An 18,383-nucleotide genomic window follows, 5' to 3' on the forward strand; every position below is an offset into this window, starting at 1 on the left:
AATCAATCAAACAAAGCATGCAATGAATGGTGCATGATACTAATGAAAAGAAGTCCATAACGTTTCACAAAAGAATAGAAAAGAAAACTTTTTAATGATGAATGCGTGAAAAAATTTAGAACAAATCCCATTATGCTTCTTTGCACACAACCAAGAGAAACCATTATCTCACTTGAATGAACTCACATCAAATTTAGCTAAGAACTTTACTCCCTCCACATGTGGCTCATGTTCATGCAATGATGTGGTATAAGGAGAGGTCAACTGCAGGTCAAGCATGCAAGATAGCAACGATGAAAGAGAGGGCAGCTCGATTAGCAGGGCGGTTGCTTCGTTGAGGCAAAAAGCGGCCAAACTTTTGGAAGGTACTCATGAGCAAAAGCGAGAGTTAAGCCTGATTTGACACAACGCTATCTGTGAAGCTTATCGAGCAAAGGACAAGAAGACCCTACCATGCGACCTAGCCCATAGTCCTTTTTTTGGAAGACCAAAAAAGTTGGGTCTTAGGAGCCAAATGCACCGCCGCGCTGTTGTTAGGTCAAAATTTGAAAGATAACACCAAAACTGGATTTTCTGTTTTCAAAATTTTACCAGTTTTCTTCGTAAGTGTGGCCAGAACCGGGGACCCTCTTTAACACGCACACACCAATTTTTGTGTACTGTACTCCGCGAAGCTCGATGCGATGATGGGCGATTGGAGAGTAGAACGCCTGCAGGAGCTGCCCTCCGCGCCGGAATTTGCATCGCAAGTGGAAGCTCGCAACATGCCCTTGGTACCCCCTCTTCCTGTCGTTTCATTTTGTTTCCGCTTTCGCTTTTAGCACCTGTATAATGGCAATTACGCATACGTGCAGGTTTATGAGGCGTCCGTTAAGAGCTGGCCTTCATTCTCAAAGTGGCACCCTGCTGAGGGAGGCCTTAAATATCTCAAAGTAAGCTTACACACGTCTTAGACTTGTGTGTGTGCTGGCTGCGTGCATGTGTGTGTGTGTGGGTGTGATTGATAAAAAGATGAATGTTTATTGTCTGAAGCCACTCTACGTCCCTTGCTCATTACTTTACTATAGAATTGTACCAAGCCATCTCGTGAATATGCATTAAGAATATATATGTTATTCGTCTAGAGCAGGTTCAATTGAAATGGAGTGGCATTCCCCAGAAGGTGATTTTGTGTTGAGTCTCTCTATATCGTCTTCCAATCCAATTGCAAGGTGGCCGGCCTGTTGTCGTGGGCATCACCTGCCCCGTGCTCTCATTAACGTGAATACTCTTATAAATGTGAATATCCTGGTGATAGTTTGGGAGGAGTTCATATGGAGAATGTAATGCATGCTTGCAATAATGTATGTTGCTATCAATGTTTTGGTAGAGCGCTCTTTTTGCCTATTTAACTCCACAAGAGAAACCCCAACTCATCGTCATTAGGGTAGACTCAAGGTACTCCATCACTTTGCTAAGTGGCCAAATCTGTTTTTAGAAATGTGATGATAGATACACTAGATAAATACATACCTTGAGAGCTCCAAATGATAGAGCCAAAAAAGGCCAAAGCCTAACTAGAGAGGTGCATCAAAGGCACAATGAGACATCGTGCTCCAGAAGTGCTTGCCCCATGAGAAGCCGGAATATGAGTATAGATTCTCAACATCCTGAAAGTAAAAGCCATCAAGGTTGAGATCAGGTGGTGATTCAGGTGGTGATTCTCATCTGCTCATTTGGCAAATGTGGCTCATCTTGTGTAATCTCCACTCAGTGAAGGGATTTGCCTTCTTTATTTATCATGACCTTTCAAAGTGTGCGCAAGTTAGCACTCACCAAAACCGAATCATTGGCCCCTTGGACCCCAAGATGTTTACTCTTTCTACAGCCAATGTGGCTGTATATGCTCCAAAGTTGCTCCAAGCAACTAAAGCTTAACCTCTTGGCAAAGAATATGGATACTAGATAGCCAAGTGTTGCAATTATGCCCATCTGATCCTCCCACCATAGCGTCGTCCTAATCTTAGTGTGATCCAATTGTGCATCTAGACATGTAAGGTGCAGCGGATGTGAATCTCGATAGTGCTCAAGGTGAGTGCTCCGAATTGTGCTCAAGGGTTCCTTTTACTTACAGAAGGGAGAGCCTTCCGTTCTTCTTAGAGAGTGCAATTATCACAAACAAAGTGAATGCTACTGTGAATTAGAGTGCAGAGAGAGAGAGAGAGAGAGAGAGAGAGAGAGAGAGAGAGAGAGAGAGAGAGAGAGAGAGATTTGATTTGATTTGGTATTAACGTCCGCGGGGAGCCAGAAATGACCCATGGGACCTCAAAGTGATACATAGTCTCCCCTCACGGGGGTGTATGGTGTGGTGTGTGTTATTCTCTTTTTGTGTTCCTATGAGTGTCTTTTGATGCTCAAGTATGCGGGTGAGGTATGTTCCGAGAGTTGTAGGGGAGGGGTCTGTCTTGGATAATAGGTCCGCAAAGGTAGAGCAACCGCTTAGAAGTGGTTGAAAATTAGCCAGGATGTGAGCGTATTCTGGGCATTCCAATGTCACATGTGCTTCAGCTTCGGGAGCTTGCATTGTACATGATGTGCATATCCGTTTAGAAGCATCAATTTTCAGCCAGCCCTCTCTTTCTATTTTGAGCATATGTGACCTTGTGCGCATCAAAGAGATGGCTCTTCATGCCATGTGGGGCATGGGTGTTCGTATGTGGGCCTGGGCTTCCATTGGGTTTGTGCTATAGCCTTCCCAATACTTTGTGTTGACATGCTTACAATAGTATTCAAATTTCGAGCGGTGTTGCGTTGTCTTCCACTTGGTGTGGAGGCTATTTAGTAATGCAATTTCAAAATTCAGCATGTGTTCTCCCTCCTTGCCCTCCTCAATAAGCATGTCCACATATGTCTCTACATTCCATTTAGCGAACCATTTCTTAATGTCCTGTATGAGGCTCGATGACAGAAATTTGCTTTTTTTTTTTTGTCTTTTGCGGAGCACATCCTATTTCCCATGCAATGCGGGGGATTCGAGTAGTAGGCATCGCTTTGACCTTCATGATATACGTGTACATTTTTTGCAATGCTTTCATTTCTAGTGGTCTCTTGCCTGTCTCCAAGAGTAGCACGGAGTATGGTGTCGTCTATTTGACCCCCATGTGTCGATATAGAAACTTTTTCTGAATTTTTTCAATTTCATTCCATGTGTGGGTTGAAATGCTTGCTCCCCAGATTTCCACTCCGTAGAGGATGGCTTGCACTACGCATGTCTCAAAAATGGTCGCTTTTATCTCCCATCTTTTTATGCTCCTTTGTGTGCACATGTTTTCAAATTGATAGTACTTGGCATGGCGATGTCAATTCTATTATGTGCGGATTGTCCCCAAGCATAGTTGCACGGGATGTCAATCCCCAAGTACTTGAAACTGTCGACTTTCTCAATTTGTTTCCCTTGATACATGAGGGGGGCGTGGATATCCATCTTACGAGTCTTTACAATCATGAACTTTGTTTTGTCTACATTGATTGATAGACCCACATTTTCACAAAAAGCATATAACGTATCGACCAATTTCTGTAGAGCTGGTAATGTCATGGACGAAAGAGCCACATCGTCTGCATAGATGAGCATGAGAAGTGTAAGCATCCCGATGGCTGGTTCATCCCCTTCTAGTTGAGGGAGGAAGCTTTCTATTTGATCAATGCACAATCCAAAAAGAGTAGGGGAGAGAGGGCATCCTTGTTTGACCCCCATGTTGCTCGAGAAAGCTTTGGACAGCCCTTCGTGCGTTTTTAGTTGACATATGACTCTGTCATAGAGACATGCTATCGCACTCCTGAGATGCATCGGTACTTTTATGCATTCCATCCTTTTCCCTATATCCATTCTCGGGACTGTGTCAAAGGCTTTAGTGAAATCTACAAAGCAATAGTATAATGTTTTTCCCTTTAGCCGACTCTCTTCCATTAATACCCTGAGTGAAACAAGGTGATCAATGGTGCTATGTTTTGGTCGAAAACCTGCTTGTTCTTTTGCTCGTTTTCCATTTGTCTCTGCCCATGTGCTTATGCTTTGTTCTAAGATGCTTCCCAAAAGCTTTGCCATGCAAGATCCTACCATAATGGTACGGTAGTTGGTAGGCTGATTTACATCCCCTTTTTTGTAAAGTGCTTTGATCCAGTTCTTTTGCCAATCCTCGGGTAGCCCTTGAACAATGGCTTGGTTTAGCATTCTATGTATCCACTCTCTGGCTCTCATATCATTTAAGCATTTCTGAGTTCAAGTGTAGTATGTCCGGAGCTTTCCCATTTGCAAGTTTCTGTATGCCTTTTTTAACCGTTTCGGAATCAAAGTGGTCTTGGGCATGGAGATCGGTTTGCATGTGTGGCATTTCTTCCGCATTATTATGCACATATAGTTGTTCCACATACATGTACATGTTATCTGAGCTTATGTCCCCCATAATGTCATGTCTCCGTCCTTTTATTTTCAGCCATTCCTTTTTGGGAATTTTCTTGAAGTTGGCTATGGCTTGTGTCTCCGTGCGTAGCTCATAGTTTCTTCTTTTCCGCCTCTTGAGATTTGTGTAGTCATTTGATAGAATTTCCCATTCCGTGTTCATCGTTGACAGTGTCCGCAATTGTTTTTAGACATACTTGCACTCTTCATCAAACCATGGGTTATGCGGTAGCCCTTTAACATGATTTCCTCGCCGATGCGTTTTTCCCATTGTTTGTTCCACGGCATCACATAGAGCTTGTTTGAAAATTGGCCAAGTTTGTTCAATGTGTGATGGCATGGGTACATGAGCAAGTGCATTGTCTAGATGTTCTGCATACATTCTTTTCTTGTCCACTTGCATTTTGTATGTCCATGATCGGGCATGGGGTGCTTTTTGAGTGGGAACTTGTAGCCATACATGGATTGGGGTGTGGTCCGAATTGGGTGACCTCTTCCCAATTGTAAAATTACTTACAATATGGGATGCCTCATATGCAATCAATACATAATCAATAACACTCATGCCTTTGTTGGCCGTGTAGCATGTGCATTCTCCCGATTTTTCAAACTTACTTGTTCCATTGACGGCGATTAGTTGTAAGGATGTCATCATACTGAGCAATGCAATACCTTGCGGGTTTGTAATGAGATCTTTCGAACATCTCTCCCATGTGGGATCTAGTATCTCATTATGTTCAAGCATCGGAGGTGTCATGAGATCCACCATTTGCATTTGCGCATGTGCTATGCGAGCATTCATGTCCCCAATAAGCATAATCATCCCTTCTTGTGCATAGGCATGGATATCGGCATACAGATCCTCGAAAGGGTAATTCTTCTCTACATTGAAGGCACCATAGAATGGTGACTCTCTATGGGGGATGTAGCACCCGGCAATGAACATAGGTTTAGGTTTTGTGTCAAACTTGATCCATATGTACCGGTTATGAGCATCTGTCTTGCAAATTGTGATCATTTTTCTGAGTTCCTCTCGGTATATCACTGCGACTCCTCCTTGTCCCCTCATTTTTGTACATGGCATCCGTAGGGAGTGTGTGACATATCCTTCAATGTGTGGTATTCTACATGTATCGTGTTCCCATGTTTCCAATAAAAAGAGAATATCAGCTTGTGGTAGGACTTCCATTAATCCTTCTCTTTTATGCCACGGGAAGCCTCTGCAATTCCAACTTGTCACATGTAGTTCCGTGAACCCATGGGTCTCGCATTGTCATTTTGTTTCCTCTTTTGCTTCCCCTTTCGTGTCCGCTTGGGCTGTTTTTTTGTTCATGCGAGCTTCGTATGCTTCACGTCTGGTCTTTTGTTGGTTCGGCGTTCGATCTTCACTGATGTATAGTGCGCTATCCTTTAAGTAGATGCGGGCATTTTCGAGGATAATAGCCCTCTTGCGGGCATCCAGAAGTGTGCTAGAGAGAGAGAGAGAGAGAGAGAGAGAGAGAGAGAGAGAGAGAGAGAGAGAGAGAGATGACACCAAGATGGTTCTCAAACCCTCCTCCAAGGCCCCCCCTCTCTATGGCGAGAGGTCTATGCTATAGATTGCACAAATCTGGTACAATGGTCTAGATGCTGTGGTACTTGATGATGACTATTTCGACGTCGACGACGACGATGGAGACTATGTTGATGACGATGATGGTGTTGTCGTCAAGTCCGGGATCTTCGACGATGGCGACGAAGGTTTCGTCTTCAAGATAGGGATCTGCGATGACGATGGCGAAGGTGTCGTCGTCAAGATAGGGATCTGCGATGACGATGAAAAAGGTGTGGTCGTAAAGATAAGGACTGCGATGACGATGACGATGGTGTCGACGACAATGGTGTCGACGACGACGACGACGTCAAGGTTGAAAACTCTGGATGCTCTGCTGGGGATCTGTTGTTGTGGCGGTACTGCGACCTGAAATTGCAACTGCTTCGCTGGACTAGGGCTGAAATGCAAAAATGTTGGTTGATCTGAGCATGTCTTAGGAACGCTGAGTTTGCAAGAGAAGTCCGCCTCTGCCTCGTAGATGAAGGCAATCACAAAGTTATGAGCCTTGCCTGTTGCACACCTGCTGTGATGAGCTTCTGCTGTCGATGAATGAGCCTGGCTCGGCGTCCCCGAAGAAGCCTGTTGCTAGTACCCTCCAGTAGCAAAATTTCCTGCTTTCCATAGCATGTTAAAACATAGTATCCAAGGCCAATAGCAATAGAGATTTAGAACGATGGCACCTTTTTTTGTATTGCCCGCCTGCTTGACTTCAGAACGCCAGCGACACTGGAAAACGTCAAAGACCTGAGCGTTTTAAAATGCAGCTTCCCCTAGCGTTTGAAGATGCCTCGCTGGCCCGCCTTCCACACTTTGCAAATAGGCCAAAAAAAACTACACGCTGAGGCTTTATTGTGAGCGTTTTTGAACTCCACGCTCCTTGCCCTATTTCTCGATGAACTTAGAGCTCCTCCCTTCAACGAGGAGTCCTCTTCTTCGCACCGGTTCTCCTCCACGCCAAGGGCTTCTTCGATCACCGAGCTACACCAAGCTCTGATACCATGTCAAAGTTGACGATGTGGAAGCGTAGAGACAAAGGGGGGGGGGGGGGGGGGGGGGAGAGAGAGAGAGAGAGAGAGAGAGAGAGAGAGAGAGAGGTCTCCTGAACCAATCAACCTTGGCAATGAATAACTGAATGTGTATACAAATAAGTAAAATAAATACCTAAAAGCCAAACTAAATAATGGGATCACATTGGGCAGTTCACATGAGATGCCTAAACTTTAACACTTCTCACATGGATCTTCATCAAGTGAAGGAGTTACCTCCTTGTTGAGCACCAAATGCGAAGGCGTCAATACTTTTCATCCTCTTTCTGTCCTTTCTCAAATAGCTCTTCTTCTTTAACTTCAAGATATGGGCATGGGGGAAGGCACAAGAAGAAGACAAAGTCACTCTCCGATCTTGAGAAGATAATAACCTTTCAGTACATTTGATAGTTCACACAATTTTGATCTTCTTCTTTAGTTTGTTCGTCAATTTCAAATAATGTATAGCTTTAATAACTATAAAGAAAAGGAAAAGATCAAGTTTGTAGCTTTGTAGTTAACCGACTTAGCTTGCACTCGGCGGACGGGATTGGAAAATGATCATGCCGCCCCAAGATTGTTGAGAAGTTTTGTTTCGCATGTTACATGCCCTCCAAGTCATTCTAAAAGGGATGTGAAGATGGAGTGGGATTGCTTGTGGCAATAGAAGGACTCATTGGAAGATAACACAAAGAGATTCTCGAAGCTGCTTTTGAAAGTTCAACACTAAAAATAGCTTGGCAACGCTAAACATTATAGAAGTTTTGAGGAGATTTGCATGTTAAGCTTCGCATTGGCCTTAGACTTTAGTCATTATTCTTGCTCTAAAATAAGGGAGCTAATAGACCATGCCGAGACATGGGAAATGTACATAACGGTGGAGACTCTTTTAAAAAAGAAAGATAAGAAGAGATCAACCAGGTTAGAAGCAAACCCACTCCCTAAAGGAGGAAAAAATTAACAACAAAGACAACCTCCAAATCCGAGGAAGGTAAAGCCCTTTGCAACACCAAATACTCCCCACCTTCAGCTCCACCTTATATCCTCAAAGGAAGCAGCTTTCTGAAGAAGTACGTGAAAGAAGGTGAGTGTTTCATATGCGGGCAAGCATGTCACATAGCAAAGCAGTGTCCCCACAAAGGACAAATCAAAGCCTCTGACGACAAATCAAAGCTACCAATCACACCCACTGTGCAATCCTATGGTGAACATGGCTGCACTTTCAACAAACACGAGAGGGACATTGTGTAGAGGCTGTGATTGGTAGCTTCGATTTGTCAGTGCACTGCTACTTACAGTGGTAGATACTCTCAGATCTTTAAATATCGATGTTCTGCTCCATCCGTTGTTGCAACATCTTTCTTTGTGCTGTTCAGGATATTGCAAGTGGCGAGATAGTGCAAGCAATGCTATCATCATCGGGAAATAATTTCTATGGTGATATCAGGAGTCATGAAAGGGTAACCTCAAGGTCTTGCATAGTGATTTACTTTTGCGCCCAAGTCTGAGATAATGCTTTTTTGTTTTTGCAGGTGGAGCTTACATTTGGAGATTATCTCGATTACGCTCAACATTTATACAACAAGATGAGTGCAGAAGTTGAAGGGAAAGGTTATTGCGATTTTGAAAATATGAGACTTGGTCACGAATGTCATCTGATGGAGAAAACTCGACTGTATTTAGCCCAAGTCTGTCTTATCTGTTCGCTCATGTTGCTGCTGCATATTCAACTTTTTTGTGGGAATTGCAAGTATCAAAATTGCGCTCAAACTAGCATATCAACTGGATCTACAATAGCTTCTGTGACTCAAGTGATTGCAATGCAGGTGCCGATGTTCAGCAAAGATGAGAAAAGTGCTCCTCTAAGAGCTTTGATGCGAGATATTGCCATGGTTATAGCGAATTTCTTCATGTCATTTGCCTATATGTTAATGTGGCGTTATCTTGCCTAAAGATGACGACTTTCAAACTTTGGCAGCCGAGCTATTTGAATCCAGCTTCAGTTGCAAATATTAATTTGTGGATGACAGCTTATGAATCCAAATCCAGTACACATTATGACCCATACCACAACATCTTATGTGTTGTTGTAGGACAGAAGAAAGGTACGGTCGTCTTCCAAGCATCTAAATATAAATAATTTAAGGTTGATCGTGGGTTTTGGGACCCTTATAGCTAAAGGGGAATGGAGGTCTGTAGGCATGTGCTGCACTAACAAGGTGCTATCTGCAGTGACATTGTGGCCTCCTAGTGCAACACCCTATTTGTATCCACACCCTGTTTATGGAGAAGCTTCAAATCACAGGTAACTTGAATTACAGATGCCATTGTTCTTGGTGTTTCCCTTTTTCGTTACTAGTTGCAGCAATGCCATTTCCAGTTCTGTGGACTTTGTGAAGCCAGATGAAAGGAAGCATCCTCTTTTCAAGCGTGCAATGGAATTTTGTCAAGTGGTGGAGCTACAGGCTGGAGATGCCTTGTTTATCCCTGAAGGCTGGTAATGTTTAGCAAAAATGCTCTTGGTTGTATATACTGCACCAACAGACATTGATAACTATCTCGCTCCTTGTTACACAGGTATCACCAAGTGGACAGTCACAGTTTCACATTAGCAGTAAACTTGTGGTGGCCTTCTGTGGTGACATTAGCTTTAGACTCCCATATGAGTGGGTACTATCTGCGCAGGATAGTCAGTAGGTACTTTGAAAGTTGCATCATACTTTCCCTGTGTAAAGCTTTTCATTTCCTTGTGGCTGACCTTTCTACATGTGCTGTGCTTTATTTTCCAAAGCCTTCTGGATTCTGAGAAGGTAATTCTTTGGAAACTTTGTTCTTGCTCTTGTTGGCAGTTTAACTTTACGAACTTCGTTAGTTGATTTTGATTCCAGGAAAAAGTGATTGAAAAGGCCACCTCAGGTCAATTATTCCAAGAACTTGATTCTAGTAGAGGAGGGACCAAACATCAGTCATCAGCTAAGCTCAGTGATTGTGAGCCCAAGGTTGAGGATTCTCATCAGCCGATTGAGGAGACAGAAAACGAGCCTTCTGAAGAGAATGCAAGGTTGCACGCATTTGAGCTGTTGGCTCCTGTACAGAAAGTGGGTCTTCACTCTCTCGTCAAGGCATGCAATCCAGATCTGGAAGTGGAGCACTCTGGCTGTCTAAATGTGGAAGAAGTTGAGGAAGTTTCAATTCTTCAGCAAAGACGGACGCCACTTATGCAAAAGAGGGATGCTGTAGCGCAAGTCTTCAACGATCTTGATCCTTTGGCTCTCAAGCAACTCCTTTTTGTTATGGTGGTACGTAAATCCTCCAGTCATCAACAATATTTTTTTTTTTCTGTAGTAGGATCTTTTACGACCTTCGTCCAAATTTCATACTAGCTGCATGGACGATCACTTGTTTCAAATTGCAAAAATTACGAAATAAATGAGGGAACAGATTAAAATGGCCTCTTTGTCTGAAATTGACTAAACTAAGAATGATTTTGGTCATGTAACTTTGACATGCGTCTTTGTTTAGCATAGAATTTCCTTGAGCCCCAAACAAGCCATGCAGCAGAAATAAATTCCCACAAACAGAGATGTTGTGTAGAGGTGCAACCCTTTCTCTGACATAATTGAAACAAACTACAATGGAATCAAGGAAGGCTTCCATTTAGTGCCATTTCTCTGTGTATTTTATGGTTGTGAGTTCATTAAAAGGACCTTTTAGAAGGCTTGCTTGATGAAACACAGGTGCTAGAGGTTGTGATTATACTCTCCCTATGTCTCCCTCTCCCTTGTTTAGAAGATATTTGTCTGTCTGGGATTATGTTAATGAGTTTTTGAGATGTTCAGAAGCGTCACAGCAAGGGCCCATAAAAGAATGCAGTCCATTTGAGTGTACTCTACAAACATCGTGGTCTACTCTGTTGTTACGCAGAGAAGCACCTGCGATGTGATTAAAATTCAAACAATTCTCACATCAACTTGGATATCAGATGAATATGCAAGAGATGTCGTCACCGCTTGGCATCATTTTGAAAATGACTGAGAAAGATACATTGGATGACTACTACCAGAGGTTTTGGGATACTTATTTGCCAGTGTCTTTGTTCCGGAAGATTACTTTGAAAGACCAGATTGAGGGGTTTTGCTGTGGATTGCTAAAAGAGATTCGAGACTATTATCTAAAAGAAAAGTAGTGTTCAAATCTCTCGTATACTGATCCGCTTCAAAAATCTTATCGTGGATCTGGGGAATTTTCTGATCTACCAGCTGATTCCCCTTTTTTTTTTCTTTCCTTGTGCCTTGGGATGTGTGTGTAGCTTCACTAGCTTCCTTTGTCCATTGGTACGTCAGTCCCAATCATCAAAACTCTGAGACGCACTATCATGTGATGCCCTTTCTCTGGAATTTTCTGATGAACTTGCATCAAATTCTTTTAGTTCGTCGGAACCTTTGGATGTGCTACCATTTGATTTTTCTAGAATCGTGTGATGAGCTGTCATCGGGTTCCCCTGATTCATTCTCTTCAATCTGCTCGAGTCTTGCCTTGTTGAGGTGGATACTATCCTGTACATAAGATAAGTCAATGAGCCAGCATGCATTCCAAATTGTTGCTTAGCATATTCCATAACTCTCCGAATAGAGTCAAACTTCTGGTTTAGACAATAGTCTCGAATCTCTTTTAGCAAACCACAACAAAACCGCTCAATATGGTCTTTCAAAGTAATCTTCCAAAATGAAGTCATTGGCAAATAAGTATCCCAAAACCTCTTGCAGTAGTCATCCAATGTATCTTTCTCAGTCATTTTCAAAGTGATGCCAAGCGGTGATGACATCTCTTGCATATTCATCTGATATCCAAGTTGACGTGAAAATTGTCTTGAATTTTAACCATGTCCCAGGTGCTTCTTTGTGTAACAACAAAGTAGACCACCATGTCTGTACAGTTCCTTTCAAGTAATATGCCGCCCTTCGCACCCTGGAGTGTTCTGTGAACCGTCCTTTAGAGAAGGCGACAACAAACTGTTGTACAAACTCAATGGCTCGATGGGTGTCTTGGTAGCTTGAAAACGTCTCAAACTTGACGGCCTGACTCCCTTCCTTGAACTCCTTGGTTTTCTCGCTGATCTGGTCACTGTCAAAAGAGGACGAGCTCTCCTCCTCTGAACTACTAGATGACCTTCCATACCTTCTAGACTTTTTCAAAAGCATCTGCTTCAAATAAAGTCTTGTCTTTGGTGCTCAGAACCTTCTTAGCACCCTCGATTACTTCAAATGGCGCCCTCCCCGTCGATGAATGAAGTGTGTTGTTGTATGAAGTGTGTTGTACGCAAACTCCATTGAGGGCAATAATTTTCCCATTAAGTCTTCTGATCCAAAATATAAGACTTTAACAAATCCAAAACCACTGAATCGGCTTTCTCAAATTGCCCATCTGTCTGCAAGTGGAACAAGGACGAGAAATGTAACTATATGCCAAAGTTCTCCCACCTCCAAAACAAACTAGTAAACCGGGGATCTATGACGGAAGTAATGGACTCAAGTATGCCATGTAATCGGAAAATTTGTGAGAAAAACAATTTCGCCAAATGATCGGGCCAACGCTAGTCCCGTAGTCAACTTTTCCTTGAGAGTCTGAAAGGTTGCAATCTCTGTTGGTCCCCAAGTAAAAGGAACTCCTTTTTGAGTCAGTATATGCAAAGGAGAAGCTATCTCTGCAAATTTCTGAATGACCGCCGATAATATGAGCACAAGCCCAGAAAGCTTCGAACCTCATGATCTTCAAATCAGGCCAATGACGATTAGTCTCAATTTTGGCCAGGTCCATCTTTACCCCTTCTGCGGACACAATGTGTCCCAAGAATTGTAGAATTTGCCGTTTTTCGAATTCATAACCAACTTATGCTTCTGCAGTGCCTAGAAAACTTGCAACAGGTGGTGTCTGTGTTCTGCTTTATTCTTGGAGAAGACGATAGTATTGTCAAAGAAAGTGCCCACAAATGATCGGTACTCTCTGAAAATCCTATCCATCATGCGGTTGAATGTAGCCGGAGCATTCGTATGGCCAAATGGCATCACCAAACATTCATACAAACTCAAAAGTCGTCCTGAAAGCTGTCTCCAAGAGCAATTAAGATCTAATGATAACCACTCTTCGGATCAATTCGGCTAAAGCAAGTAGAACCTTGAAGTCTGTTGAGTTTATCATAGATCCTCGGAATGGAGTCTGTCCCACTCGTATCAGCTTCAACCGTTTCAAAATTAATGAAATCCACTCTTTTTGTTTACTCGATTTTCTTGAAAGAACTGAATGATGAACAAAGGATCTAGAAAAGGAATGAGAAGAATTTCTACATGCGTAGGTTGACTGTTTCTCTGAAGGCTTACCTAGGAGATTTACCTCTGGCACGTCCGAATGATCATAACGATTAACTTGATTCCCGGTAGACCACCACCTAATCGACCACCTTACCGAGAGCCCAAAATGAAGAAATAAATAACCAAAACAAATTCCCCCCCTTCAATAAGATCTCTTTGCCCTTCTCATTTTTCAAGATGGCTTTCCTTGCCCTATATTCGACCACGACAATGTTCTTAGGGAACCAAGGGATTCCTCGGAGGACGTCACCCCCTTCCAAAGGCATGATGTAAAAGTCCTCGTGCCCTAAATTCCTTGCAATGCAACATAGTTTGCCAATGACAGGTGTAATGGCAACATCCCGTTCGGGTGCCGCTAAAATAGCCTCGGTCGGTGGCTGAAACAGACTTGGACACTCCCAAGTCAAGAATCTACTGCGATAGCACCAGATAACCACTTCAAAACAATTCACAGTTCACAATTGATTCAATACTGGCCCGACGGAGTTCCGTGCCTAGAGATATTGGCCCCAAAGACTGGCGCCCTTTCGGTATTTCTTTTTGTATTAATCTGAGTTCAAAGTACAAGTGTGCGGGTAGGCGCTCACACTCAGACTCTGCGTCCAGATGCTCTGAGTTGTGAGAGGCCAACCCGCATATTTAAAGATTACAAGGGATGCCAAAAGCAGAGCCCCAAAAAGCTTCAAAAGCTGAAAATCAAAAGTTTTTAATGCAGATCACAACATATGAAAAAAAACTTCTTGACCTAAATTCATTGTTACTTTAAAACTTTGTTTTGCGGTTATTAATACTAATATTCATGGCTGTTCTTTGTGTTTTGTGATTAAACAACGGCGAAAACATTGTAGAAAGGCCCAAGGCGCCAGAGTCGAAGGAAAGCCTCGCGGCGCTCCCGCATGTGGTCGGAGCTGCCTTGTAGTCCCTCAAGCTGTCCTCTGAGAGTATGGATCAGCTCTAGCCAAAAGTCACGAACAGTCTCTGCTGGTGGCACATGGCAAGCCTCAAAGATGCGGAAACAGCGGGCCCGCCAGATGAACCAAAGTGTCAGGCCACTGATGAGCTCCCAACACTCCTCTCTCTCACTCCACCACTCCTGTGGAGTAAGCTCTGTAGCAGGTTGGAGTGTAGGTCGCCCTCCTGCATCACTATCATCCTGCTGGTGGAAGATAGCTCAAACTGAAGTGCCGGGCCCGTGAGGGTGGACCAAGCCGCTGCCCCCCAAGTGTACTGTCGAGGCGTGGAGAGAGCAAGCATTAGTCGAAGAACTCGTAGCCACACCTGTTGGGCCGAGGGACAGTCCCAAAGACAGTGACGTTGACTCTCCACCAAATGGTCACAAGCTGCACATGCGGTCGAGAGACCACTATGCACTAGCCAGCTCCCTACTGCTGTAGCTCTGTGTGCGACCAACCACTGAAACATGGTGACTCGCCTCGGTTGTCAGGAGTCCCACAACCTCTCCCAAAAGGTTGCCAAGAACTCAACTGTGAGACCCTCCTCCTGCCAATGATGTGCTGCAGCGGGGCGGGCCTCTCTGTGTGGTGCTAGTATATGACGTCCCAGTCGAACAGTGTACTGAAAGAACGGGACTCTTGGGTGGTCTGCAGAGGAGAAGTGGTCCCTCCATAGCCACTCACCAGGATCCCACTGTACTCGTGCCAGTGGACAACACTCCCAAGCCCACAGCCTCCAGTGTCCAGTCTTAAGAGCTGCTGGGTCAGGGTCTATGACGCAAGTCCCCCCACAGATGCCCACTACTCGGATCCTCTGAAAACAACACTCTGCTACCTGCGGGGCCTCTACTGCAACTCGCTGTAGTCGTTGCCCACTCTGAAGCTCGAAGAACAGGGCTGGGACAGTGTCTGAGCAGGCCCTGATTGAGATGAGAACCTCCAGTCGTGTGAAGGCTTCCGTCCACCGGGGTGCTACTAGCTCGAGAGACGTGAGCCACTCAGCTGGAACTGACTCTGAGATGTCCTGACACATGCTCTGCACCCCTCTCATGCCCTGTAGTAGTTGGAGCCTCTGCACCTCCTCTGACAAACCTGTGAACTCTAGCCAGTCACCTAGAGAGCGCGCTGGACCTGCTGCCATGGTACCCCAGGAAACATGAGGCCAACTACCAACCAAGTGGCTGACTACCAACCAAGTGGCCTCTCTGAGTGCTAACCATGGGGTTCTAGCCGAGGGGTTGCCGTAGGCGCTCCTCCGTGCACGTCGGCTGTCTCTGCTCTAGGCCACGTCGTAAGAGCTCCCAAGATCGAAGCAAACTCACAGCGAAGCGGTCCACCAGTCTCCTGCTCAAACCAACTCTGCACATCTTTGTAAAGATCCATTTGGTCGAAGGTTGCCAAGGGCCTCCTGACTGAGGCACCTTGGCATGAAGCCGTTGTAGCAAGAACTCCTTCCAAGGCTCCTCACCTGGAAGAAGTCCTCTGACGATGAACTTCCCAAGAAGAGGTCTGCTCTACTGGATCAATGATCCCAAGCCCTCCTTGAGAACAAGGAAGCGTGATGACCTGCCAAGCCACCTTGGCTCGGGCTATCCGAGTGTCACGTCTTGACCAAAGGAAGTTCCTGATCAGCCTCTCTACCTGGCTGAGACAAGAACTCGAGAAGATCCAGAAGGAAGTGATGTACCACATAGTCGTCAACAACACCTGGTTGGCAACTTCTACTCTGCCAGCCAGAGAAAGTCGTGCTGAGCTTCAATGTAACAACTTTCTCCTGATAGACAGGAGAAGGGGAGCAATCTGCTGCTCGGGAGACAAGTCCAAACCAACCTGACAAACCAAGTACCGAACTGCAGTCCCTGGGGGAATCCACCTGAAACCCTCTCCTGGCATCCAATCTGGCACAGGAGCACTACCAACCGAGAAAGCCACTGTCTTTCTCCAGTTGATCAGTGCGCCCGATGCGCAACAGAAGGTCTCCAAAGCTTGCTCACATCTGTGAAGGTTGGCCTCCTGGCCATCTAAGTACAAGGCTGAGTCGTTGGCAAACTCAGCGTCCAGTAGCTTCTCTCCCCGAATAGGGAGTGCTAAGCCCCGTAGACCAACCTACTGTGGCACCAAAAACTTGCTCATCGCCTCCGCATAGAACAGAAAGAGAAAGGGGGCAAGAGGACAGCCCTGTCTGACCGAGCGTGTAAGCATGAAGCGATCACCTCTACCTCTTGCCAAAAGTACCTGACTGTGAGCCTGTCTGTACAAGGCTCACATCCCTCTGATCCAAGCATCTGAGAAGCCCATCCTGCGTAGAGTGCCCTCTAGAAAGTCCCAGTCAACTATGTCATATGCCTTCTCAAAATCGAGAAGAAGAATCACGAGGTCCTCACCACGGAGCCGTGCCAAGGCAGAAGCCTCCCAAAAAGTAAACATGTTGTCAAGGATACTGCGTTCCTTGAAAAAACCTGTCTGGGTCCCATGTATAAGGCTCTCTAAAAGTGGCTGAATCCTCAAACTCAGAGCCTTGGCAAGAATTTTGTAGGCTGAGTTGAGGATGGTGATGGGGCGCCACTGTCGAATCTCATCCAAGGAGCCACCCTCCTTGGGAATGAGGTAGATCAGGCCCTCACTCATGTTGTCAGGTAGCACTCTTGTGTGCAAAATGTACTGAAAAGCACTACAGAGATCTGGGCCAAGCAGGTCCCAATACTCCAAGAAAAAGCTGGGAGTCAACCCATCCTCACCTGGACAGCTACCACGGGGGAGGGCCCTAAGAGCCGTGTGCAGCTCCTCAAGCTGAAGTGGCATCTCTAGCCTCTGACGCATCTTCTCAGTCACAAGACAAGGCATCTGTGCCCAAACTTGCTCCCTGCATGCATCGTGCCGCTCTGATTGGGGCTCTGCAGACAACGGTAGAAGTCAGTAGCAACTGCACGCATATCCTCGGGCTCACAAGCAACTGACCCGTCGGGCCTCCTTAACTGACTGACCTTGGTATGCGAGTGCCGAGGTCCCACTGTCTCAAAGAAAGCACCAATCACTCTGTCGCCCACCTGAGTCCACTGAGATGCCTGTCGGTGGAAAGCAAACTCATGTCGCCTCTCCTCTGTGCTAGCAAGCTCCTGTCGAGCCTGTTGTAACTGCTCCTCCAACCAAGGACTGTCTGGATGCTGCTCCTGCATCCTTTGTAATGAAGCAATGCCCTGTCTGAGACGCTGCTCCGCCTCTCTCGCTGCAGCCCGGCGAGCCAAAGACTCGTGAAAAAAAAAAGGCTAATCTGAGCTAGGCGTGAGGCCACTCTTTCAGCAGGAGAATCTTGCCTGTCCATGCCCTCTGTCCACAGAGCCTCTACCCTCTCTCTGAGTGTTGAGTCCAACAAGACCCTCTCTGGTATGCGAAGCATCGTGCTCCCACTTCTCTGCCTGTCTGCCACTGTGAGGATCACGTGCATGGTCCGAGAAGGAGGTCCCTGCCAGGATTCCCACTGACCCTCCCAAGTCACTGAAGTGGTCACTAGTGTAGAAGCGATCTATTCGCGATAGATTCACTCCTCCCACTCTGCGGTCCGATCGAGAGAAGGCAAGACTGTCTGGGGGCCTCACAAAACCAGAGTGCTACCGTGCATCCGAGACCCTCAGAGTCATACAAAACCTCTCCCGAGCTGCCAACTTGACTCCATGCACAGTAGCATGGCTGCCACCAATCCTGTCAGAAGGGTCCTCCAACATGTTGAAGTCCCCTCCTATGCACCAATCTGCCTACGGCAGAGACTCAACAATGTGTGACCAAAACTCTGCACGAGCACTCGCCACATTGGGCGCATAGATGTTCAGGAAACCCACTAGGCCACCCTGAACCTGCATAGTAATCCACTGAGCCCTGCCTGGCACAATAATCCCTCTGCCCACAATGGCCTGCTGCAATGAGTCCGCAATAGTCATACTGAAACCGGCCTGTACTTTCAAAAAGGGCGGTAGACTTTACTTCAAACCTTGATTTAGCTTTCAC

At 45.4% G+C, this 18,383-nt stretch overlaps 1 protein-coding gene across 3 annotated transcripts in view; it reads left to right on the forward strand.

Moving 5' to 3' along the window:
- Positions 1–599: 599 nt before the first annotated feature.
- LOC147432295 (2-oxoglutarate (2OG) and Fe(II)-dependent oxygenase superfamily protein) overlaps positions 600–18,383 on the forward strand; it is a 31,121-nt gene continuing 13,337 nt past the window's right edge. Inside the window, exons 1-11 of one of the 3 annotated variants that reach the window (XM_086492257.1) lie at positions 602–773; positions 855–932; positions 8,437–8,520; positions 8,593–8,748; positions 8,887–8,952; positions 9,039–9,165; positions 9,293–9,365; positions 9,441–9,557; positions 9,638–9,757; positions 9,852–9,870; positions 9,949–10,359. In XM_086492257.1, coding sequence (XP_086348383.1) covers positions 684–773; positions 855–932; positions 8,437–8,520; positions 8,593–8,748; positions 8,887–8,952; positions 9,039–9,165; positions 9,293–9,365; positions 9,441–9,557; positions 9,638–9,757; positions 9,852–9,870; positions 9,949–10,359 — 1,341 coding nt within the window. In that variant the 5' untranslated portion in view covers positions 602–683. Of the gene's footprint in view, positions 774–854; positions 933–8,436; positions 8,521–8,592; positions 8,953–9,038; positions 9,166–9,292; positions 9,366–9,440; positions 9,558–9,637; positions 9,758–9,851; positions 9,871–9,948; positions 10,360–18,383 lie in introns of all 3 variants that reach the window. The other 2 variants (XR_015185529.1, XM_086492256.1) reach the window with 2 other exon arrangements.

Source organism: Adiantum capillus-veneris, chromosome 20, assembly GCF_014529385.1.
Source record: "Adiantum capillus-veneris isolate H3 chromosome 20, ASM1452938v2, whole genome shotgun sequence".
NCBI lineage: Eukaryota > Viridiplantae > Streptophyta > Polypodiopsida > Polypodiales > Pteridaceae > Adiantum > Adiantum capillus-veneris.